Genomic DNA, 27,724 nt, shown 5'->3' with positions numbered 1-27,724 from the left:
GCGCGATCAATTCAAAATTTGAGATTCTTTGTGAGGCTTAAAAAACTGCGTCGAATGCCTCTAACCGCGTAAAAATAGGTTTATTCATTCAAAAGTTATTGCGGTTTAAAAATTCAAAAAATAGTGTCATCACATCCCTATCAGACTTTTGAGCTCGAAGAGCTCAAAAGCATAGGAAAACAATCTTTTTGAGTTTGGAGAGCTCAAAATAACCCATAAATTGTATTTTTGAGCTCGAAGAGCTCAAAAACGTCATTGGTGCAATTTTAAGCGCCTAAGTATGGAATTAGCGGGAAGTTGCAGGGATGGCCTTCAGGGTCAACCGTTTTCCTAATTTTTTTTGTCCCGAATTTAATGAAAATTTTGTTATTTTGGATATCTTAAAAAAATATTTAGTATTCAAAAAAGTTTAAGAAAAATTCATGAAAAACTTTTGAAGTACGGTGTCATTGACTGTAATCGTGCAACATAATGTTGCCCTTCTGTTTATTACCATTTTTAAAATAAAAATTACAAAAAAATTCATTTATTTTGTGGTAGACCTACACGGAAAAAAAAATTTCGTTCTGGTAACCTAACTGTAGAGTTACCACAACTATACACAGTTTACTATTCGTTGTAGAGTTACAGTAACATAATGTTATTTAGTTCTGATAACTCAATGTTGTTGAGCTCTCAGAGCTCTACGGGATTGTTCTCAGAGCCAAACGGTATAGTTGGGAGCGCCCTACGTTGCGCAGTAGTGGAGTGTGCTGACATATTTCATAACTTTCTAAAATAACAAACAGAATTATTTTGTTACTCATCCATATTATTAAAAATATATGAGGACAATTAAGTTTCCAGTTTATTTATTTAAGGAAATAGGTTTTTTTTTGTCAAATTGAATTTTGTTAGAACAGTTTTGTATTTGTGGTTTTTCAAAGTTCATTTGCAGTGACTGTTAATTAAATTTATTAGTTGAATATATTGTGATAAGTAATAAGTTATCTTAATACATTAAAAAGACCCCATTTAATACAAAATAAAATTTTTTTTCGTTTATTTATCTTTTCTTGTGCATATACGGTAGTGATTTTATGTCCAATATTTATTGATATAATTAAAAAAATAAGATAATTTTACGACGACCATATTTTTATTTTACAAATAATTTTTATTTGTAATATAAGTTCTATTATTATTTTATTTCTATTATAATACTATTCTTATTTGTCATATACAATTATTGTTGGCAATATAAATTCATTCTGCCGCATGTATTTATTAAATTATCAATACTAAATCGTAAAAAAAAATTATTAATCAGACTGCCAAAAATTTGTTATAGTCTCAGAACGATCCTGTAGAGTTGTGAGACGTAAATAACGTTCAGCTCTCAGAGCTCAACGATGTAGAGTTGCAGGAGCCAAACGGTATTGTTACCATAAGAAAACGTTAACCTACTGGAACTTTTTACAACTAACTAACTACTATAGAGTTCTTATAACAAAATTTTTTTCTCCGTGTAATAGAATTTACCGAGAACCTAATAAAATTTACAGTAGACTATACGGTAAAATTTAGTGAAAAAAAAGTCAAAAAACTACACGGAAAAAAATACATTATTTAATGTAATGTGGCGCTCCGTATAGAAAACTGGAAAAATTACAGTTTCAGATTGTAATCCCTGATGGATCCAAAGTGCGGTAGACTACGGTAATGTACGGCAAATTTACTGTAGGGTACGGTAGAGTACGGTACGTACAGCGATTTACCGTAATACAGTATGACACCGTAAATTACGGAGATTTTACGGCAAAGTACCGTGATTGTACAGTAATTTACCGTTATTGTACGGTAAGATACCGTGATTGTACGGTAAAATACCGTAATCGTTAGTAAAATACTATAATTATCCGGTAAAAAAGTACTGTTTTTGTACGCTAAAGTACCATAATTGAACGGTAATATACCGTAATTGTACGGTAACTTATCGCTAAAATAACGTATATTTGACGGTAGGTTACCATTGGAATACGGTAGTGCGGAAAGTTCAGAAGTATATTTTCTACCGTGATTTCACCGTATGCTACCGTAATTATACCGTAATTTTACCGTTCTATACAGTATTTTCACCGTTCTTTACTGTACGTTACGGTGTTTTACGGTTACTACCGTGCAAGTAGAATGCTACTGTATTCTACGGTGGCCATACAGTATATCGACCGTATTTTTACCGTATAATACCGTAATTCTACGGTATTTCAGATCCGCCAGGGATTATTACAGATAATTACAGATATTACAGATTTTATATGAATTACATTGTAAAATGTAAATATTAGATTGAAAGCTCTGAAAATGAACATTCAAAGTTTGAATTTACAAAAATATTATTTTAAACTGCAATTTTTCTAGTTTTTTATACGAAGCAACACTTATTACTATTTATAATGTAATTTTTACATTTTTCTTTTTTGCGTGTACCTTACTTACCAACAAATGATTAGGTCATGTCATTTGTCCCATGATTACCGTGATTTTAACGGTAATTTTTAAACAAAATTTCTTTCAGTGGATATGTCAAAAATGGAAGAAATATCGATACTTTTTATGACTTTTTTTTCTTCTCTATTCTATGAATTATTTGTAGATCCTGTTTATTTTAACACAATATTCTACGTGCCTGAAAGATATGTTCAGTTATGTGGTATCACAAAAAAAATATTAATTTCATTCTAGATATACAAAGCATATGCAGACACCCTACGAAAGGTAACAGAACGCAAGGCGTACCCGATAAACTTTATGATAAAAAATGGTGATTATTTTCTGTTTCTGGACGGACAATCTAATATAATTAATTTAATAGTAAATAAATTAATGATTGCCCCATTTTTACTTTCACGCTTTTTTATTTATGTTATTAATGATGACTACATATCAATATATTATTCATATTAATTACAATTATAATAAAGATGTACACTGATAAAAAAAATGACTTGATTCAAGAAATATTTCCAAAATACTTCCACGTATGAGTTTATTTGTTTACTTTACTAGTTTATCATTGATTTCTCAAAAACTATGCGGTAGGGAATTCCAGAATTTTTTAGGGTAATTATACATGTAATAATCTAAGTAATATTAGTTTTTCGTTAAATTTTTAAAATTTCTTCAATACACAAATAATAAAACTTTGCGGTTTTCTCTCTCTTTTCCCATACCGCCTGTGTAAAAATGTCATTTTCAATTGCAATTATCTTTGGTTAGAAGTGGTAAATCGTCTCCAAATTTTAACAGCATGTGCATTATGCATTTAGTTACTTATATTATAAATTTGGAAAGTTTCTTGAAATTTTGATCGCATAACCCAACTACCTTAATAAATATTTTTTGGCATATAGTGATACAAATTTTTTTACTTCAATTTTTTCCTGATTTAAACTTATAACATTATAAATAAAAAAATTTGTTCTTGAATCAACAATCAATAATTCTTGAAATTAAATAAAATTATTCTTTATTGAAGAGAATCGTTTTTGAATCAAAAATTCACTTGTAACGATCGAAGATAATATAATCTTGGATCAAGTAAAAATGTCATCGATCGGAGTGATTAGATTTCTCAACCCAAGAAACATGAATTCAAGACAAGAATTTCTTGAAGTAAGACAACTAGTTCTCTTCAAAATAATTATCTTGGGTCAAGAATATTTTTTTTCAATGAAGATAGTTTTTTATCAGTGTATATAAAGAAAGTGAAGAAATATTTTGTAAAGAATTAGCATAATATCACCGAGATTTTTAGTTTTTTTTTTGCTTTGTATTCTATTTGAGTTTTCTCCCACCATTCATTTGACTTATTCATTTTAAATTGCTTAGAGAACTTTTTCCCTCTTAAGTATCTCTCTCGCGTTCTCGCGGAGTCGTCAATGACGAAAGGAGACAAGAGGGTGTCATTTCCTGAAGGGATAGAGAGTCTGTTTCTGGTCTAGACGGCGTTTTCTCTAGTATCATTACTTTACTGTAGTCTAATTTTTTTTACTCGTTGAATCTTCATTACTTCTCTCACATGCGTAAAAATATATAGAAAATTTCAAATAGTACTGTATGTTAAGTTTCCTTTCTTTTCAAACGAAAACACGGTAAAATATGCATAAAAAAATACAACACATTTTTTACTTTGTGTTTATTTTGTTTAAAACTTTTGTTTTTCCTTTTTCACTGTTACTTTGAACACTTTTTTATTATCCACAAGCACCCAAACATTTATCAGACTTTCATAATTATAATTATTATGTCATGCGGAATTAAAGAAGAAACAAAAAATAAAACGTTGGTGTGAAAATAAATATCTATGAAACAATACATGTGTCTAGATTAAAGTTTTAATTTATGTTGTACTTGAGTAATATTTTGTAAAGTACAGGGAACTTAAATTTTAAATTTTATAAACGACTTATTCTTTCCACTATCTGGTAAATTTTTGCTGTCGTTACGGGCCAGTTTTTCAATTCAGAATAAAATTTTATTCAATGATGAAATAGTTATTTATTGCACGCCTCATAAGCGGAGCGTTCTACTCTCAACATTTCAAAAACACCGAAAGTCTTCCGAAATTTAAAATGACTTTTTCTTACTTATATAACACTTGCAGGATAATATGAGTGCACTAACATCAAGTTAAATAATCTATCAAGCACATATGATATATTTTAAAAACAATTATTTTTGTTTAATATAATAAATAAAACATTAAAACTAATCAGTCTTGGACGTCCGTGTGTCTGTGTTTACGGATCCGTGTATGTGACAGAGAAATTGGACGAAAACATTATCTTACCGGAAAAAATTTTTTTTTATTATATAAAGTCATACACTGTGCTGATTCCTAGTTAATATTAGCGTTTTTATTACTTTCGTTTAATTATAATTTATACAAAACTAAAAATGACTGTGTACTTGTATATCTATATATATTTTTAGTTAGTATATTTTTTTCTCACCTTAGAATTATAGCGCCACTATTTTATTTTTATCTATATTTATTTACAAAATAAAGATTAGCCTTAAGCCATATGGGAAAAGTTGAGATCGGCGCATGCGCTAAGTAAATATCTCACGAAATGGCGCGAACTTTGAATTTGATTTAAAAAAATCTTTTGCAATGATTTAAAAAAACTGATGAATTTAACTCCAGCTGCAATCTTTCGATGGTATTATTTATTATTATGAGTTTTACTTGTATACCGTTTTCTGGTTTTTACAAGGCTAATTGTCTCAGCTTCTCCGCATATAGTCTTTTTCAACTCTTTATTATCAACATATGCTCCGCTCTATATTATCAACACAATCTTTCAACTCTTTTATTATCAACATGTTCTCCGCTCTTTTTTATAATCAACATGTTCTCCACTTTTTATTATCAACATGTTCTCCGCTTTTTATAATCAACATATCATTTCGCACATAATTCTATTCTCAATGCGGCTGTAGACCGACTTGTGCTTTCTGTACTGTATTTACCCTATTCCTCACCCCTTTCTATCGGTTGTTGGAATAGTGGCGATGGGGAAACCACAGAGAAAACCCATGCCAGTACAGTCGGCTACCGGAGCGATCTCCGACGGTTGGTGTTGGAATTATTCGAACAACCGTCGGGGCTCGAACCCTCGCCTCACGACATGATGCACGAACGAACTAACGGGATAATGACTTAGTCCGCTCGGCCATCATGCCGCTTTTTTTCGATGGTACTAAATGCCTGGGGTGATGTCAGTACAGTAAGGCTGGTAAAAGCTGTGAAAAGTAACTGTAATTACTCCGTTTCTAGTTTTATTGCAAAACGCTAATGATGAGAACACGACAGATAATCTGAAACTTTTAACAGTTTTTTGCACGCCTCATAAGCGAAGCGTTGAGGTTGTGCTCTACTCTCGACATTTCAAAAAAAGCAGTTTTCTCGAAACTGAAATTGATTTTTTGTTATTTATATTGCACTTACAGGTTAATTTGAGTACACTAATATCAAGTCAAATAATTTGTCAGGCACATAAAATATATATTTCAATAACAATTTTTTTGTTTAACATAGTAAATAATAACATTAAACATAATCTTTTCTGGACGTCCGTGTATGGATGGGTGTATGTGGCATTAAAATTGGTCGAAAAAATTATCGTACCGGAATAATTTTTTTTTAATTATCTAAAGTAACACACGATAACACATGACAGAATTTCTTAGTTAATACGAGCGTTCAATTCACTGTCGTTAAATTATTATTTATAAAAAACTAATATATGACTGTTGATTTTTTTGTATATTTATCTATACATTTTTATTATAGTATTTTTTTTCCTCACCTTAGAATTATGGCGCCACTAAACCATAGCAAAGTTTTCTATTTTTTATTATTTTGCTTTTTATCTTTTATTTTAATCAATTTTATTGTGAAAAATAAGATTATGAGGCGTGCACTTTTGGATTTTCCAAACTTTTTATTATTATTATTTATTTATTTATTTATTATATTAACACCAATCAGCAATATACATAAAGACTTACAGAATTTATATAATGTATTGTATTAGGGAAAAACTCGAGTGATTAATTAAATTAAATAGTTAGTGGTATGTAAATAGCAAGTTCTTCAAATATACCCGGGTCGAAAAATTTAAACTGATTTTAAGCTAAATGATCTGGATTTGAACTTATTGATCTGTATTTGAACTTTTAAAAACATTTTCATCTGTATTTGATCTACTATTCAAATAATTTTTGATCTGTTTTAAGTCTAAATAACTTTTTAGTTAAATAATTTAGCAGCTATGAATATTTTATGCTATTTCCAATCTAATGAGACTAAAAAGTATTAAAAGTTTGATCGGTTTTTATAGTCTAGTTAATTTGTAGATGGACTTTATTTATTGTTTTCAAATTCAATATGAATAAATAAATAAATAAATATATTATCATTAGTATTATTTTTATTATTATTATTATTATTACTATCTAATTCGTAAAAGGTCTGTTTTTGATCTACAGGCGATCAAAAACCGACTAAAAATTATGCAACGTTTTGGTCTGTTTTTGACCTTGATGCGATCAAAACCAGTTAAATGATTGTGACAAAAAAGTCTGATTTTGGTCTTGAAACAATAGAAAACAATTTTATTATAACATTAAAAATGATCTGAAATTGGTCTGAATTGGGAATAGTACGGGCTAAAACAGATTAAATTCTTGTATAAAATAGATACACATAATGAAATTAAATTGAATGAAAAATATTAAAAATTTTTATTAATCATAAAACAGACTAAATTTTTTGACCCGGGTATCTATATATTTCATGTACATAAATATACTGGCAATAATAATAACATTTTTATCCTGGATTGAAAAACTGGTCTTAAGTACAAGAAACTCCTTAGTAGTTTTGAGAAAGTCTAATTAAGCAAAAAAAGTTCATGGATTAAGAAATTTTTGTGACATAATTAAATTTTACATTTTTTTAAAATTTTTTTCCTTGATATAAGAAAAATATTTTCTATAAAATTTTATTTTTTTGAAAAGAAAAATTTTTATATTTCAGAATTTCAGTATTTACTAAAGCACTTTATTATTTTCAAACATGACTTACTACACGGAAAGAACCAGATGACACTGGATATCATCCCAGATTATACTGAGTGTAAAAAAATTTCAGATAGTAGCTAGTATAATCCAGATATCGTGCAGTATAATCTGGATTTTTCTAGCTACTATCTGAAATTTTTAACTTCCCGCTAAGAAAATTGAAGATTTTCAAAAATCGGGAAGTTATTGTTTTCACCCGTTTTGCAAAAATCGAGTTTTCATCAGATCTCGACGTTTGAAGGTCACAGGAAGCTTCCTTGACTATCTCCGTGAGGTTGTCACGGTGTCTGTATGTGTGTGTGTGTGTGTGTGTGTGTGTGTGTGTGTGTGTGTGTGTGTGTGTGTGTGTGTGTGTGTGTGTGTGTGTGTGTGTGTGTGTGTGAAAGTATGTAAACCGCTTATAACTTTTGAACGGCTTGACCGATTTCATCGTGGTTGGTGCCATTCGAAAGGGCTTGACCAAACTTAGATTTTGAAAACTATTTGAACCGATTCAGATCAATAGATTTTGAGAAATCTTCAAAAAACTGAAAAAAAAATTTTTTTCAAATGTGGTTTTTTTGGAATAACTTTTAAACGGCTTTATGGTTCAATTCCAAAAACTAATCAGTTCTTAACCTCAAAAAACCACGTCGATCGCCACCAGTCCGGTCAAAATCGGTTGATTCGTTCGAGAGATATCGTGAACGAAAGAAAACCGAAAAGTGTTTTTTCGGAATAACTCCGAAATTCCTAGCGCGATCAATTCAAAATTTAAGATTCTTTGTGAGGCTTGAAAAACTGCGTCGAATGCTGCCAACCGCGTGAAAATCGGTTTATTCATTCAAAAGTTATTGCGGTTTAAAAATTAAAAAAATAGTGTCTTAACAAATCTCTATCAGACTTTTGAGCTCTTCGAGCTCAAAAGCATAGGAAAACAATCTCTTTGAGCTTGGAGAGCTCAAAATAACCCATAAATTGTATTTTTAAGCTCGAAGAGCTCAAAAACATCATTGGTGCAATTTTAAGCGCCTAAGTATGGAATTAGCGGGAAGTTGCAGGGATGGCCTTCAGGGTCAACCGTTTTCCTAATTTTTTTTCATCACAAATATCACTGAGTATAATCTGGGATGATATCCAGTGTCATCTTGTTCTTTCCGTGTATATTCCACTCAAGAATTTTTTTGTTTTGAATTGAAATAGACACAACATTGATTCAAGATATTACCAAGTTGTTTAAAAAATATTAAAAATGCTCGCATATCTATCAATTTGTATAAAATCAAAAATAGAACTCAGATATGTCTCAGAAAAGCTTAAAATAAAATGTCCGTTTTTTTTTTGTTTTTTTTTTTTTAAGTATGTCTTTGATAGTTTGAATGAAGAAACTTTTTCTTAAGGTAGTACTACAGAAACCATCAATATCAAATGTTTCATACAAATCCTTCTTCGATTTACATAGTTGATTTTATTCTGCAAAGTCGCATTGGAATAAAGAGGCAGAGATAATTTTTTAAAGTTTCTTCTTTATTATTACGATCATATGCTCGGAATTTTTATTTTTAATTATTTAGAGTATTCAATATGTCATTTTTTTCATCATCTAAATGCCACTTTTTGTAAAATAAAAGTAAAAATATCATTTCCTATAAGATTTAATATTCAACCTTAAAACTTTAAAGGCTCTATATATTTTTACTCGTTCTCTTGAGATTTTTAATAATTTAGTAATAAGCTTATTATCTTGCTATAATTTACTAATTTATTAAATATCATCTAATTTTTAATGTTAAATCTCTAACCGCGGATACTACCTGAAAATAAGAAAAAGAATTTCTACTTAATAATAACTTTCTCGGACTACAAATATTTTTTTTAAATCAAGCGGTTTCTTTTTGTTTAAAAATTTTTGAATCAAAATTTCTACCTTGTCAAATGAATTTTATTCAGTGTAAAACTATTAATTTTATCAAATTTCTCTAGTATTTCCTTGTCAAGCATTATACTAATTACAGGATAGGGTTAAACAATGATTTAGAGAACAATAGATTGCATACTAAAGGGTAGAAGTAGTTCTACGTAAGTCAAAATGTCGTGCTTTTTGCTCGTGTTTCAAATATACTAATTTATATCGATTGAGCTATACGTTAAAGTTATGCAATGCCCTTGTTGCCAATCAAAATCAAATAACTTCCAACGAATTCTATTCACGATTGAAAATATTCAATTTTGTTCTTAGGAATTAAAAAATTTACTTGTTGTTTGAAATATAGCAATTCATTTAAAGTCTATGCACTCAATAACAATTTGTTCATATAATAAAAGTTTCTTTAATTCTTTTCTGTTCAAAAAATTATTTTTTTGGTGTGTTTCGAAAATTTAGTTACTAAAAGTTTGACGAATTTGAAGTTTTTGAAAATTTGACACCAATTGATGATTGAGTTACTTTGAAGAATCTTACTAATATAACTGAGTGTTGCGGTATGGATAGGAAGCTTACAATACATTCATACAAGTTTAAATAGTATAGGATTTCAAGTCATAAGCGGATGAACGAAGAAAAGGCCGGGATACCGTAACCTTTCGGCCGATTAATTATTTACTGCGGTTTTCAGCACGAGATTCATTTTTACCAGAAACACACTAATTTCTGTTTTGTAATTCAAGCATTGTCTAAAAAAAAAAAGTTTGGAAAATCCAAAAGTGCACGCCTCATAACTCTCATTCATTTTTTAAGAAAAAAATTAATTTTGTAATTGATTAAAAAAAAATATATAATTAAGTAATTTCTTAATTTCTTTTTTTTAAATATCAGCGCTCTTTTTTCTTGTCATATGCGCACTTAGTCTAAAAATATCTAGCTTGATCAAGTGGCGCCATAGTTTTCACGTGACAAATAAGAAAAGTTTGTTTGGCTTTTACGGTTGTATCGTAGTGAGTTTTAATAAAAATTCAATTGTGGTTCTGATATGAAAGGCCATGATTCAGTGGTATTTTATAGGGATGGGCGATGTTAGCAAAAAAAATCGATATCGGACTATCGATTTTCGAAATTTTTCACCATCGAACCATCGATGATTTGACAAAAACATCGATTGTAGACATCGATGTTGAAAATGCGCGCGAAAATTCGAAAAAATTATGCTTATAACTTAATTTGGCGTAAAAAGAAATAATTTTTAATTATTTTAATTATTATTGCCCGTACACCCTCAAAATTTTGACTAAAATCCAAAAAACCCTAAATAAGGCAAAAAATTGCGAAAAACTGCAGCCACAGCGATGAATAAAATTTTGTGGACCTAGATCAAGCATGATTTTTATATATTTCAATTAACTGAATCTGAATTTGAACGATAATTAGCCCGTTGAGCCGTTAAAATTTGAAAAAATAGCAAAAAACTAAAAAAAATGACAATAAATCATGAAAAATCGAAATTATCAGAATAAAAAAATTTTTTGGATTCAGATTGAGTATGATTAAAATTCAAAAAAATCTCAAAAACCAAAAAAATCGGGAAAATTAAAGTTATAAATAAGAGAAAAAAATCTATTAAACACTGTGTAGGTCATTTAAAGTTTAAAAAAATTCGATACAATCGAACGACAGTCTGAAATTCGAAAATATGGTTATTTCGTTATTTTTGAATTCTAAGATCATATTCCAGCTATGAAAATGCACTTGCAAGTCATTAATAATTGTGTTTAATAGATTTTTTTCCCATATTTATAACTGTAATTTTTACGATTTTTTTTCGGTATTTTCAGATTTTTTTTTTAATTTTTAGCGCGCGCTAAAAAATTTCTAGTAGAAATTTATTTCGATGTCCATGGTTTATTATTCTACATCGACCATCGATGTTTCGATTCCAAAAAAAATCGACCAAAAAAATCGATGTTTCCCGGAAAAAACATCGATAGTCGAAACATCGATGTATATCGCCCATCCCTAGTATTTTATATACGTGACTGAATAAAGTAGTCAGTACTTGTCTCGGATAGCTTAACTGGTAGAGCCCTTGGCGCGTAACCGAGAGATCTGGGTTCGATTCCCAGTCTGGGCTGTCTGATTATTTTTTGCAATTACGGAAAAATTCCCACTGAGTAGGTCCCTCCCCTTTCCCCTATCCGTTCTTTCCCAACTCCCTTAAAAAATTTGCTTTGATATGGCTCTTTACCGTAAGATGGACGGTGGCGTTGTTTGCTCGGTGGGTCTTATATACGTGACTGAATAAAGTAGTCAGTACTTGTCTCGGATAGCTTAACTGGTAGAGTCCTTGGCGCGTAACCGAGAGATCTGGGTTCGATTCCCAGTCTGGGCTGTCTGATTATTTTTTCAATTACGGAAAAATTCCCACTGAGTAGGTCCCCCCCCTTTCCCCTATCCGTTCTTTCCCAACTCCCTTAAAAAAAAAAAAAAAAAAATTTGCTTTGATATGGCTGATTCTGAAAGGCCACTGATATGAAATACGGACCCAGTTCATCGAATTTTTAAACTAATAAAAAAGGTCCGGTCTTGAAATATCAATTTGTTCGGGAGTAATCGTTGGTACATCCAAAATGGGGTGACATCCGGACGTCCACGTAAAATTTTTTTCAAAACGTTTTTTTTTTTCAAAATAGCAACATGAAATGATTTTAGAAAGTAAAAGATGGTTTAATTTAAGTGTTTTTTCAGTGTACATCTACTTACATCATTGTATAAGTGTAATATGGTTGTAATAGAGGCATTTAAAGATCACAAAATTGCTTGATCTTGACGAGTCGAGTATAAAGCACAACCTCACGCGCTTCGTGCTATGAGGCGTGCAATAGAATAACAAAAATTCATTGTAAGAAAAATTATTTATGAAGAAAAATGTTTCCTTTAAAAGTTTACTTTTATTTCAATTTTTTTTAATTCAATGAAAATTAATTTAGCATATATTTAATAATTTTAAGCATTTTATAACAAATAAATTATGGCAAAAAAATTGAAATGCATAAATTTTAAAAAATACAAAATGCAATTTCTTAAAAATAATTATTTGGGACAAATTTTTTTTTTTTAAATAAAATTTAACAAATTGTTGACTGCTAACTTTAATGTCATTTAATTCAAATTAACCAAAACCATTCTCAAAAATAATTTTATTTTAACTAAACATTTAATTGTTTCCAATTAAGATACATATAAATTTTCTAAGAGCTTTTTTCTCTCGGATCCAAGTGTGTAAAAAAATTGATTCAACAAATTGTTAAATTATTGTTTCAAAAATGTCTTAAGAACTGATAATTTTCGGGTTTTTGATATTTTCTACAATATTTAAATTCTTAAATAACTTTCAAAAAATGTTGCAGAAAAAAATTTGTCTTTTGGTTATATTTAGTGCAAAAACTAGTTACTGAAGCAAAAATATAAAATTTTCAAAAGAAAACGAAATTGTTGTTCGTTTTTGAGAATAGTTTTTGGATAAAAAATTTAATTTATAGACTGAAAATACTATATGTAAGTTAATTGCATTAAATAAGATACAAAAAAATCTTTAAAACACTGAAAAAAAATTAACTTAAATCAAGACGAAAAATTCTTAAATTAAGTAAAATTGACTTGAACTTAGAATTTTCTTAGTTTAAGAATTTTTCTACTTAAATTAAGAAAATAAAGATCTTTAAAATTATTTACTTGATTCAAATAAATTTTTTTTCTGTGAAGATTTAACTGAAAAAGTCATATAAATACAAAATATTGATAAGAAATGTGTGTGTATAGATTAGGGTGTACCAAAATTCAACTTCCGGGATGGACCTTTTAAAATTAGAATTTTGAGTTTCGATTTTAACAAAAATTGTGTTTGGGCATTTCCTGAGATATTTTGAGCGTAAAGGATTTATTTGATTTTCATAGAATTTTTTAACAGGAGTTTTGTTTGGCCAAATTTTGAAATTTTAGCCTAAATACCTAAACAAAACTCCTGTTAAAAAATTCTATGGAAATCAAATAAACCCCCTACCCTCTACACGCAAAAAAAAAATTGGGGCTGCCACATGATACATTCCTGTGGCAGCCACATGATTTTTTCATGGGGCTGCCACATCATTTTCATGTGACTGCCACACGATTTTCCTGTGGCAGCCACATGGTTTTTTCATGTGGCTACTACATGATTTTCATGTGGCGGTTACATGATTTTCCTGTGGCAGTCACATGATTTTTTCATGTGGCTGCCATATGATTTTCATGTGACAGCAACATGATTTTCATGTGACAGGCAATACTATAATAACAGTTAAAACAACAAAAATAATAATTATCATGATAATAATAATAATCTATATTATTAAAAGAATAAGAAAAATTTGTGGCCAGTATATTTTTATGATAAAATGAGTTTTTATGGTTAAATTTTGTACCATTAGAAAGGTCTTGACCCGGAGTTGTGCCTTTTCAAGGTTTCATATCATTCTCACTAATAGTCAATTTACTATGATACGAATTAAAGTTGCATTCGAAAATGCTCTTTCTCTAAATACTTAATTAAGAAATGACCTTGCATCTGGTGAAATATTGCCATTTTTAAAGATATAAGCTCATCCCGACATTACACTCATCTAGACCTTTCATTTGAGTACCCACATCAACTTTTCATATATTTATATATATTATTTATACATGTATATATGAAAAATATATCAAAATGCATGTGGGTACTCAAATGAAAGCTCTTGATGAGTGTAACATCGGGGAGAGCTTATATCTTAAAAAATGTCAATAATTAAGTACTGACATTGCTATCTTGTCAACTAATGATATTTTTAAAGATATAAGCTCTTCCCGATGTTACACTCATCAAGAGCTTTCATTTGAGTACCCACATGCATTTTGATATATTTTTCATATATACATATATATAATATACATAAATATATGAAAAAATTGATGTGGGTGCTCAAATGAAAGGTCTCGATGAGTATAACATCGGGATGAGCTTATATCGTTAAAAATGTCAATAGTTCACGAGATATGAGGTCATTTCTCAATTAAGTATTTAGAGAAAGAGCATTTTCGAATGCAACTTTAATTCTTATCATAGTAAATTGACTATTAATGAGAATGATATGAAACCTTGAAAAGGCACAACTCCGGGTCAAGACTTTTCTAATGGTACGAAATTTAACCATAAAAACTCATTTTATCATAAAAATATACTGGCCACAAATTTTTCTTATTCTTTTAATAATATAGACTATTATTATTATCATGATAATTATTATTTTCGTTGTTTTAACTGTTATTATAGTATTGCCTGTCACATGAAAATCATGTTGCTGTCACATGAAAATCATATGGCAGCCACATGAAAAAATCATGTGACTGCCACAGGAAAATCATGTAACCGCCACATGAAAATCATGTAGTAGCCACATGAAAAAATCATGTGGCTGCCACAGGAAAATCGTGTGGCAGTCACATGAAAATGATGTGGCAGCCCCATGAAAAAATCATGTGGCTGCCACAGGAATGTATCATGTGGCAGCCCCAATTTTTTTTTTTGCGTGTAAATACGTCAGGAAATGCTCAAACACAACTCCTGTTAAAATCGGAACTCAAAATTCTAATTTTAAGAGGTCCATCAGGGAAGTTGAATTTTGGCACACCCTAGTATAGATGTAAAGAGAGAATAATATATTAAAAACAACAATAATCATCGTAAAGTTGCAGCTGCATTAACTAGATAATACACTGATAGAAGGATTTAGTTCTATTTAATAACCCGAGTCGAAATTCGAGTTCCGTTTTAACCGTAATTTTTTCCCATCTCAATTTTACGGTCAAAACAGACTTGGCGCTGTATTGATAGCTCATTTAAACTGAGCCTGGTTTCACCGTAACTAGTGGAGTTTTGTCCCATTCTACCACGATTACGGTCAAACCAGGCTTGAAATAATGATAATAATAATAATAATAAATAATAATAAATTAAATTTTAAAATTCTTAGGGGTCCGGGTTCAAATCCAATTGAAATCACATTTATTTATTTTTTTTTTGTTTTAATCACTGCAATAATAATTATTATTATAATTAATAATTATTATTGTTATAAGAAATAAGTAATAGTAATTAATAATAATTGTCATTAACATAAAAATTTGTAATTAACAATTATTACAATTACTACTATCAAGATTGTTTATGAGCACAAAAAAATATATAAAATTAATTTTGTAATAAAAAAAACAAAAATGGATGATTTCCCAAATTTGAGTCTTTTACGAACAGGGGTTATTTATTGTCCAGTTTATACATATTAAGGAGTAAGGAAATAGGAGGAAAGGATTACTTATGGTAACTTAACCTAATACGCTTCGTAAATAAAGAAATAATTAAAAGTCGCTTTGCCCTAACCGAGAACCGAACTTGGAACCTATCGCTCGTCAAGACTTACGCGCTACCCGCATCGCTACACTGCCGATTGGTAAAAGGCGAATCTCAGTAGTCTCATAAACTTTTAAATGACGCGTCTTGAAATGACTAAGTTCTGAGTGGAATCTGAAAAAGAACTTTACGGAGAAATTAAATGAATAGTAATAATTATATTTATAGACATTCAAAATTGAAATTTAGTTACCCATTCTCAATTATTAATCTTATACTTCTATTTTCAATTGTAAGATTCGGTAATTGCTTATTTTCATGGGGTGTGAAATCAACATGATTAGATTATTTTCTACTTAATAGATATTTTTTTTTTTTTTTTTTAGAATAAATCTAAAATAGAAAAATTTTTCAAAATTTTTTTCAAAAATGTTAATTTTGGGATAAGAAAAATTATGAAACGTTTCAATTTTAACTAAAAACAAATTATGAAAAATTTCAAATTTTGGGTTAAAAAGTTTTAGCAAAATATCGAAAAATCGATAATTAAAAAATTTTTTTTCTACTTGTAAAATATTTTTTATTAGAGTAAATCTAAAATAGAAAAATTTTTTTTAATTTTTTGAAAAATTTCAATTTTAGAGTAAAAAATATGAAAAACGTCAGTTGTTGGATTAAAAACTATGAAAAATATCAAAAATTAATTACTTTTAAAAATGTGAAATTAAACAATTACCTGCGATTCTTATATATTTTAAAACTTTTTCAGTGAAAATATGTGAACTAAGCTGAATTTAGAAAAGAATAATATTTTTTTTCCAAAATTCAAATTTTTGAAAGAAAAACCCTTCTCTGAGATTATTATTGTTATTATTATTATTATTAAATTTTTAATTTTTAAATGTCAACTTTTCATGTTTTTTATTAATTTAAATTTTCGCGCCTAAGAACTACAAGATGGCAAGAGAAATAATAATAATCAACAAGATGACAAATATAGTAATAATATTTATAATGATAATATTATACTCCTGGAAATTTTTACGGTCAAAACAGACCTGCGTACGCCTGTTTTAACCGTACTTATTCTCCGATACCATCTTGTACGGTCAAAATAGACTCGATTTTTAGCGGCATATTAGACTTCAAAGAGTTGGGACATTTTTACGGTCAAAACGGGACTCGAATTTTGACTCGGGTAAGATTTAGTAACAGATACTAAATGATTTAGTAACAAACCTTTCATTATTAAATATTTAGTTATAGGTACTAAATCATTTATTAAAGCCCACTTAGTTCCATCAAATAAATATTTAGTAGTATTTAAGAAATGATTTATTAGTATTCAATAAATCGTTTATTGTTATTAAAGAAATTAATTTTTTAACTAATTTTAGCGTTTAACCTAATTTTATAACTTAAAATAAATAAAAATAAATAATTTTAAGTAAAAATATAAGGTATTATAAAGAAAAGAATCTCATTAAATTATTTTTTTTTGTTTGAGACATTTATAAAATTTAAAATTAAACAAGTTTTGAACATATCAATAATAGACAAATTAAAAAATGTAAATTAAACTCCACTGAGAAAAGACATAAATAGAACACATTTATTGGGAGTATGTGTGTTTTTAAAGGTTTAATAAATCTCCCAAAATCGAGCTGAATAAAATAATCTGAGTTAGTGAATAATTTATGTATCACACAAACATTGGAATTAAAGCATAACCATCTACCGACAATACTTGCCAAAGAAATATTTAGTACCTGTTACTAAATATTATTTGGTGGAACTAAATATTTATTTCCATATAATAAGGCTTTGTTCATATAAAGAAATCATTTATTAAACTGTAACAAATAATATTGATGGGTAAAAAATATTTGTTTCTTCCAAATAAATGAACAAAAATTTTTTTACTAAATCCTTCTATCAGTATATCCTCTTGAATAAAGTAAAAATAATTATCGATCGAAGATATTGATTTCTTAAGTTAAGATTACAACATTCAAGGCAAGAAATTCTTAAAGCGCGACAAGTTATTTTTAAAATAAATTTCTTAGGTCAAGATAACTTCTTTTGAATCAATACAGTTTTTTATCCGTGTATAAATTTTCGAGTGCTTAAGTTTAAAAATAGAGTAGTGAAAAGTTTGAGGAACGGCCTGCCGGGTGAACCGTTGTTCAGATTTTTTTCCAGTGTAATGTAGCTAAAAAATCGACTTGACCCTACTTTAGATGAGGATAGAAGATTCCTTTCACTACCTGTACTGGTCGACCTGCATACACGGTTTACTACTACGACTACTATATTCTTATAAAGTTCTTCTGGTCGTAAATTTGCGCCAGCGCAATTTCACAAAACAAGGAACAGTTTTTCTCTTTCTTCCTTGCAAAACATATATATGTTGGTACAAGGGTGTTTATATATATAGAGCAACGACAGAGCCAGCTCACAGTGAAAAATCAATATAGGAAAACCAGGAACTAGTAGCAGCAGGGCGTGCAAGCTCCACCCTAGCGCCATCATGTTCTCTCACTTTCATCCCCTCTTCTACTTACTTTCACACTCTCATCTATATTCATGTATAGAAACTTAAAAATATGTATATATGATGTAGAAGTGCACTAGGAAAAATACATAGACATTAATTTTACCCTTTTCTAACTTTCAATCTACGTCTCAACGACTTCAGTACCTTGGAAAAAAAATAAAAAAAAAAATATTCGTCTTTCGTTACAGGCGCTACTTTTGAGTGCCTACCTAAAAAAATAATATGCAAAAGTAATCACCCTTATGCATTTATGTGAGGACAGAATTCGGCAAGTATGGCTGGAAGTTTTTTGAGATAAAATTATAGAAATATTTGAAAAATTATTCTGTCTAAGGTAGCGCTTCATTATTGATGATGACGAAGATTTTGTAGTATCAAAATAACCAACCTATAACAAGTAAAAAAAATTATCATTACCCAGGTAAAATAAAGGATATACAATGTTTTTTGTGATTGATGTATACTTATATAGAACTAGCAACCTTGCAGTCACTATGTGACTGCCGTGACTTGTGAACTATAAATAAATAACATTTTGCTTTATTAAATAATGAATTTTATTAAATTATACTGTACTTTCTTAAATATTGACGTTTTTAAAGATATAAGCTCATCCCGATGTTACACTCAGCAAGAGCTTTCATTTGAGTACCCACATGAATTTTGATATATTTTTGATATATGAGTGATTTTCTGTAAGGATGTTTTTTGCTGTCCCAGGCATTTTTTTATTAGAAAAATTGTTATTTTGTTACTAAAAAAAATTTATTACGAAAGTAAAAAAACATCTCTATTTAGAGCATTGAAAACTAAAATGGAATAAATTTTGGTTTTTTTGCTATAAATTTGTAAACCACCGAAATGTCAGTCCCCTGGGCTGTCCCAGTCCCAAAATTAAAACTTTAACATTAAATTTTAAGTTATTCGTCAATAATATATAATTTGATCCATAATGTTTATAAACTTAATTAGTTAACTAACAATCTTCTTCAATAAAAAGTACCGAAAGTTAATTTGTTTCATTAAATTCATTAAACCAAAGTTTGTTCCAGGCATTTTAAGATCAGTCCCCTGCCAGAAGTACAAAGCCAAAAAAAAAATCTAGCGTGTTATTTTACCTTTTGTAAGGTTTATAAGGATCTAACTAGCTGTAAGTCAATAACCATAGGACTGTTAGCGCTTTATCGCCATTTTATTTAGTGTCAAAGCACCGTTTGTTCTGGAAATATGTGTCTGGGCCACTTCAAAACTCAGTTCTCTGGCAGCTATTTTTGTTTATAATTTATTTATAAAATTGGATCCATAAGTCTTAATATTATTCTAATTAATGTAAATATTCATTGAGAACAAAAAGTTGAATGCATTGAAATAGTTTGCTTGATTTTTCTCAATTTGATAAAAAAAATCAGACCCCTGGCAGTCAGTCCCCTGTCATGTTATATGGCAAAAGATACACAAATGTCGAAAAAGCAAAAATTAATTCGGCTGTTTATTTATTATAATTAAGCTGATAGTTTTGTAGCCCTTGTTAATTTTTTTTCTAATAAAATCAAAAATAATTTGGTCGGACAATTTTGTACAGATTTAAGACGTCCTTACAGAGAATCACCCATATACATATATATAAATATATATAAAATATATGAAAAATTGATGTGGGTACTCAAATGAAAGGTCTCGATAAGTGTAACATCGGGATGAGCTTATATCTTTAAAAATGTTAATCGTGCACAAAATACAAGGTCATTTCTTAATTATTGATGTTTTTGAAGATATAAGCTCATCCCGATGTTACACTTATCAAGAGCTTTCATTTGAGTACCCACATGAATTTTGATATATTTTTCATATATACATATATGTAATATATATAAAATATATGAAAAATTGATGTGGGTACTCAAATGAAAGGTCTCGATGAGTGTAACATCGGGGTGAGCTTATATCTTTAGAAATGTCAATAATTCATGAGAGACAAGTTCATTTCTTAATTATTGACATTTTTAAAGATATAAGTTCATCCCGATGTTACACTTATCGAGACCTTTCATTTGAGTACCCACATTGCAATTTTTATATATTTTATTTATATGATATTTGTGAAATATATAAATATATAAAATATATGAAAAATCGATGTGGGTACTCAAAAGAAAGGTCTCGATAACTGTAATGTCGAGATGAGCTTATATCTTTAAAAATATCATTAGTTGACAAGATACTCTTTAATTTCTTAATTATATACAATCATATACAATTATACAAAAATCACAGAAAAATATACATACATAATCACATATGAATCCTATATAAATATGTGAACTTTATATATAATAATTAGTATAAACAATCTTCAAAATTGCTATTTAACACTGTTTAAGTTTCTTGTTTATTGTTTATGTAATAAACGGATACGATATTGAATTTTTTGTATTACTATATCTATTAAATTAATAAATCAATCTACCTATGAATCTATGGATCGCAATGTGACGAAATAAACACTTTCATACATTGGTTTTATATGTATACTTAAATCTTGGTCACAGCTATAAAAAACCCTCTTTAAGAGCATTCACCCCAATAACCATAGTATCAAATTTTGGCTGCCGACGCAATAACTGACAATATTGATATTATTATCTAGACACCTAAAAAACTTTTTTTTTTTTTTGGAGAAATAATATGATGTCGATTGTAAGAACTGGTTATTGCTCTTCAAGAAATTTTGTCTTGAATATCGTCATCTTGGCTTAAGAAAATAACACTTTCGGTCAATAACTATTCTCACTTGATTCAAGGGTACAATTCCGCGACATTTCAGCCCCCGACAAAATATCCTTGACAACACAACTCCCGACAAAATATCCCCGAAAAATTATCTTTTTAAATAGTACTATCCCTACAATAAAAATACATAAGAGTATGAAATTAGTCAATAATTGAAACTCGTAAAAAATGGGACCTGATTCCTTATTGGTTAAAATTAAGGGGCGCGCGTAGCGCGCTATTCAAATTTTTAGTGATGATTATAAGCTTATCACTTAATCTCTTTTGTATTCTCCCTTATACTGGGGAATATTTTGTCAGAGGATATTATGTCGAGTGATATTTTGTTCTTTGTATATTTTGTCAGGGCCTGAAAACGCGCAATACCAAAAGTACATTTATCTTTGATCAGTACAATCAAATTCGTTGTGGGTAATTATCAGAAATTAACAATAATTGCGTTTTCTTCAAAGAACTTTATATTCTCAATTCAAGAACTAGTTTCTGAACTGAGAATGATAAAAAAGTCTTGTCAAAAAACAACATTTTTTCTTCAACATGTTTTTTCTTGTTTGTAATAGTAAAATTTTTTGTTAGAGTAAAATTCTTTAAAGATTTTGTCCTTATCTTTAAATTTCAATTTGTTAATTCGCAAATTATTTTCTTTAATTAAGAAAATTTAATATATTAAAAGAAGTGAAATTTTAAAGAATATTTTCCTTGAATCAATTAGATTTTTCAGTGTATTAATAAGTTTGTAGCTTTTTAAGTTAGTAAATTTAATTATAGTCACACCACAAATAGAAATAATTCAATTTATTTAAGAAGTTATTTCGTAAAGTTTTTGATGATAAGTAGTCTTTCGTTATGAATTAAACTTCTAAGAATAAAAATAACTCTTTCATGACTACAAAGAACAAATTACGAACTATTTTTAAATATCTTTATCGATTCTCTCGTAATAAATATTATAAGTCTGGTAGTTATGATATTTTGATTTGTATAATAATTTTTAGTCTTAAATCAATTTGTGAGTAGTAGTGGTCATGTTCCGGTCGGACATATAGTTAGCGTGTCAAATATATGTGGTATAGTTATAACTTGGAATTCCCCTCGAATCTTTCTACTCGTAACTAAGCTGTTATTTTATGCTACGTACGTCTGTTTTTCTCAATCGGTCAACGTCAAAAGCTTTGTTAGGTTTCTCTAGACATTTTTCTCTCTTTTTTTCTTCCACCCTTAAGGTATAGCCCTCATTTTTCGAGGTTGTTGAACCTAAATAAATTTATATAGGAAAATGGTCTCTGTTTTTGGTTTTTATATAAACTGCAGATTAACTTTTTCTGTTTAAATTTTTGATGAAAAATTTAAAAATGTATCAACAATTTTAAACAGTAATTGTTTTCTTCATAAAAATCAATTTAAATATTAATGTAATGCATGGGACGATTATTGCACTGTCTTATAAAAAAAATTTTTTTCAATATTCTTAGCAGGAAGTTGAAAAAAAAAAAATTTTTTTTGTCTTTTGACGAATTAAGAAAGTTTAGTTGGATTGTTTTATTTTATTTCAGGATCGTATGACGGCGAACGGAAACTCACCACTGGATAATATGAGAACACTGGAGCATTATTTGAGTGACATAATGCGAGCAGGAGCGGCAGATACCCCAGAACATTTAAAAGGTGAGTCAGATTTAATTATTGTAAGTGTATTGACAGAATCCAGCGTTACTGTTTTTGACATAATTTATGTAGGTAGCTGTTTGAGTTAAAATTTTACGAGTTAATTTTAACAACAGCAATTACAAGTTCAGACAGTTTAAAATAATCACAGAAAATTCAAAAAACTTTGAAAATAAATTTTTATAACGCCCAATGCAAATAATTCATTAAAAATATAAAAAAGTAATTCTTTCTCTCGAAGTAGTAAAAATTAAAAAAATTTTTGAGCACTTCTAATCAATTGAACTGTTCAAACAATATTTATTGACGAAGATTATGAGGATTGATTTTCTCAATCAGAAAAATGAACTATTCCCTTATACAATTGTGTTGCACTTCCCATGTACAAAACCGAAATTTTGGTAGTTAGGGCTACAGTATCATTTGTCTTCCATAAATTTGTTGTGAGTAATCAACTAATCAATAATTCTTTAATCTCATTAGTCTTGAAAATAAATGAGCAAATGGCATTAAGAATATAAATTTGATAGTCGAAAAATGGTAAATCGTGTAAAAATTAAAATTTTAGTCAAATAACAAAAAAAAAAGATTTTTTTGATTCAGGAAAATTTTTCAAAACGACTGAGGTATTTTTGAGCAAAAAAATTTTCACTTCAATCAAAACAATTTTTGTTTTCTTAAATATTTCATTGAATTAAAAATTATTTCATGTACGAAGAATTGTTCTAGTTATTATTATTATTTTATTTAGGTTGGCAATAGCCTCATCGGCTCGGTACCTGCATTTCGAAAGAGTGGGACCAGGGTTCGATTCCGGCGCGCACCAATATTTTTCAATGATTATAAACTAAGAATATGTGCGTTTCATTGCCAGCCTCTGTACCGGTCGGGTTTTCTGTGGTTTTCCCATATAGTTATGGAGGTAAAATGTCATTATAGAAGTACCTCCATACTATTTAAGACCGTAATGCAAATGCAGGTACTGATTATAACGCGCAAATCGGCCACAGTCGCAGCACATGTGTGTCGGGCATGAAAGAAAAAATCCCGACATGCAGGGGGGTGGGGACGAAAAAGTGGTTGAGAGTTATAATGACGGGGTTGAGAGACTATATTGCGGAGAAAAAAAGTGGAGAGACAATAATTCCCCACCCTCCCTTGTAAAACACTCTACAGTGATACAAGTAAAACCATCCTCCTCAATATTATTTTATTTATTATTATTAATTGTTATAATTTTTTTTTATTAATTAATTAGAAAATTCCTATCAAATTTAGAGTCTGAAGAAGCTATAGTTTGGAAATCAAAATTTTTCATTGGTAACACCCACCCCGTACCCCGTTTAGGGGTTAACTGTCGTGAAATTCGTCCTAGGATCATTTTTACGTATTATTTAAAAGATTCCTGCCAATTTTGAAATCTGAAAAAGCTATAGTCTATAGAAAAATGGATTTTCAATTGCTAACACCCATCTCCGTAATCCTTATTGGGAATGGGTTGTAAAATCCGCTCTTAGATAATTTTTGCATTACATATGGAAGATTTCGAGTCTGTAGGAGCTAAAAACGGGAATTTGTCATTGTTAACGCCTCCGCAATTCCCTTTGGGAGAGGAATTTCGTAAAATCCGTTCTTAACTGACCTCTCCATGGCAAAAGTAATATTACTACAAAATTTCAAGTTTCTAAGTTCTATTGTGCCCAAGATTTTGTGATACACTTCAGCCTCAAACAGCCTCAAACATAGGAAGAACATACTATCTACCGCAAATCGCAAATTACTTATCACGGCTTTATTTATTCCAATAATTGATTATTGCTCATTGGTATTGATAGATAACTCTAAAAGATTAGACTATAAATTACAGCGATTGATGAACAACGGCATCAGGTTCATTTTCGATCTGAAGCGTGATGACCGTATCACTCCTTATCGTCGCTCCTTAAAATAGCTCTCAATCAAATCAAAAAGATTGTATCTCTTAGCTTGTTTCCTGTATAAACTGTTCAATTCTGGTGAACCAAATTTTTTGAGGTGTCTCTTTGTTGAGGAGCCACAAGATATAAGACGCTCGGAAAGGCTGGCTTCAAAGTACAACAATGTCTCGTTTAGCTTTCCAAACTTCTCAACAGCAGTATCACGGAAAGAAATACATTGCGGATATCCCTATGTCGTTGTATTGCATTGCTATAAGCCCTATGTATATAGGATTATCTGCTATACTGTATGGTACCAAAATCTTTGCGTCTATTACACGGGTGCATAGGAGGCTTGACGTGACAGCATTGCCGCCAGCCCCATAGTGCATCGCAGATTTCGCAATGCTACTAGTTTTTCCCGCGATATTACTTAGCGCGACAATCAATAATTCTATCGAATTACGGCCAATATTTCATGGGTACAACTACTGTACCGACATAAAAATTCATAAATTACACGGAAATAAAATTGAAGGAGTTTTTACTAATTTACTATTGTAATTTTTACTAAATAAAAGAGTAACGGTGGACTATACTTCTTATTTAGTAATTTTTACGATCTACTATTGTAAATTTTATCCAACAAATAAGACAAGCAAGAGTCTTAAAAAGTCGAATACTATAGAGCAAATTATACAATATGTGTTTGTGAACTTTACCATTCAACTATTGTAAAAATTCACAGTTGGTTTTTTTAAAAGAAATATTAGGGAGGGAGAGAGATAGAAGGTTAGACTAATTGGTACCTGTACAGTAATCGAAAAAAGAAACCGACATTTTCGTGCTATCTGGGAATCGAACCCAGAACTCTGTGTTGGCAGCCAGAGACTCTCCCTCTACGCTATCCGAGGTAAACTAAGACCCATATCCTTTAACATTTACATAAACTCGGAGTCTAGCGCTGTGCACGGCCATCACTCACACTAATTGAGAAACATTCCAATTCAACTATTGTAAAATTTGCTATAGTTCTATTGGAAAGATACAGAGGCAGCACTGGAAATTTTCATCTCTTACTTTTTACAATAGTAATATCGTATTTTTTCATGAATAAATAGTATTTTTTCTTCTAAAATATTTGAAAATTAATAGTAATCAAAGTATAGTCCAGCTTTACAATAGTTGTATCGTAAATTTTCCCAGAAATTTTTTCCCGTGTAGTAAAACTACTTTGAAATTAATTGTAACATTAAACTAGTTTAATACAAAATTTTTAAATATTTTTCATCGAACACACTGATAGAAGGATTAGTTTATATTTAATAAGCTTTATTAACTGTTAATAAATGATTTTTTAACATCACAGGATTTAATAAATATTTATTAACAGTTTATAAATTATTTATTAAATGTTAATAAATATTTGTTAACAGGTAACAAATATTTATTAACAGTTAATAAGTAATTTGTTTAGTACAATTTATTAACTGTTAAAAATATTTATTAATGGTTAATGAACATTTGTTAACTGTTAACGAATATTTATTTAAAATAAAAAGTAAAAATAGCAATTTCCTTTTGACACTTTTTATAACCCTATAGCTGGAATACATGATAATAATTAAATTCACTAAATAAATTAACGTTTTTAATATTTAAAAATATAAAAGATAATTATGAGCTATGATAAAATTTGGTATTTTATAATAAATGTTATTATAATGTAATATAATTAATGCAAATAATTTATAAAGATGATTTTTATTTGTAAGCCATCTTTTCTTTATATCATATGACATTGCAAATTGCAAGCGAAACAAATTCACTCTACAAAATATTTACTAATTGTTAATAAATATTTCTTAACTATTAATAAATACTTATTAACTATTAACAAATGTACTTTCCACCCAAATAGATATTTATTTAATGTTAAAAAATATTTATTAAAATTTAATAAATTAAATAATTGTCTTCAAATAAATTAAATTATTAACAGTTAATAAATCCTTCTATCAGTGCATAACCCATTCAATTAATTAAACTAATTTTGTTACTACTCTAATATCAGCATAAGAGATATAACAATAACGGATAGACTGTTCTGCAGGAGCATCGTAAATGTCGCCAGTCACTATGGGTCTGACGCCCATAGTGACATTGGCGTATCAGCTATAACTATTGTTGATGTTACTATTCCCACCATAGCCAAATCATCTATGCTGACGATTTTTATATCGAATCAAAATCTTCTAAACCATACAGTATAGTGTTCACACCCATAGTGACATAGTGATATCCGCAATGTATTTCTTTCCGCTTACGATAATTCGATTAAAAATATTTCTGCAATGCAGAATAAATTACTTAATAAATTTGCGTATGCTCACAATAGTACTACTCCATTAAATATTAAACAAGCCTTTATACTAAATTCTATGACATATTATTACACTGAATGTAAACAACTCTTTAATGATAGAGTTATACACACTAGAACTAGACAATTAACGTTACCTAAAATTAAAAAAAATATAAGTTACAAAAATGCATACTATATAGCGATTAAATACTACAATCTCTTACCAAACAATCTGAAAATGTTAAATCAACAGTCTAAAACTATTAAAAAAAAACTCAGGCGCTGGATATCTGTAAATATATCTTAGACGTTTCCAACTGTAATAGCTCAGTTAATATTTATGAACTTATTCATCATGATAACGTAAACTCTTGTTATATGCAATTTCTATGTATATGTTTATTATGTTTATTATTGTAAAATGATTATATGCGATTTTTTGTATTCCAATCTATGTACAGGTGTT

General features: G+C 29.1%; 1 protein-coding gene across 2 annotated transcripts in view; it reads left to right on the top strand.

Moving 5' to 3' along the window:
• Nucleotides 1-27,724, top strand: part of LOC123271995 (cytoplasmic polyadenylation element-binding protein 2) — a 132,236-nt gene that overhangs the window by 21,420 nt on the left and 83,092 nt on the right. For both annotated transcript variants that reach the window (XM_044738562.1, XM_044738561.1), the window contains exon 2: nt 22,866-22,977. In XM_044738562.1, the coding sequence (XP_044594497.1) occupies nt 22,866-22,977 (112 nt within the window). The remainder of the gene's footprint in view (nt 1-22,865; nt 22,978-27,724) is intronic.

Source organism: Cotesia glomerata, linkage group LG9 (assembly GCF_020080835.1).
Source record: "Cotesia glomerata isolate CgM1 linkage group LG9, MPM_Cglom_v2.3, whole genome shotgun sequence".
NCBI classification, from domain to species: domain Eukaryota; kingdom Metazoa; phylum Arthropoda; class Insecta; order Hymenoptera; family Braconidae; genus Cotesia; species Cotesia glomerata.
This window is presented reverse-complemented; position numbering and strand designations above follow the sequence as displayed.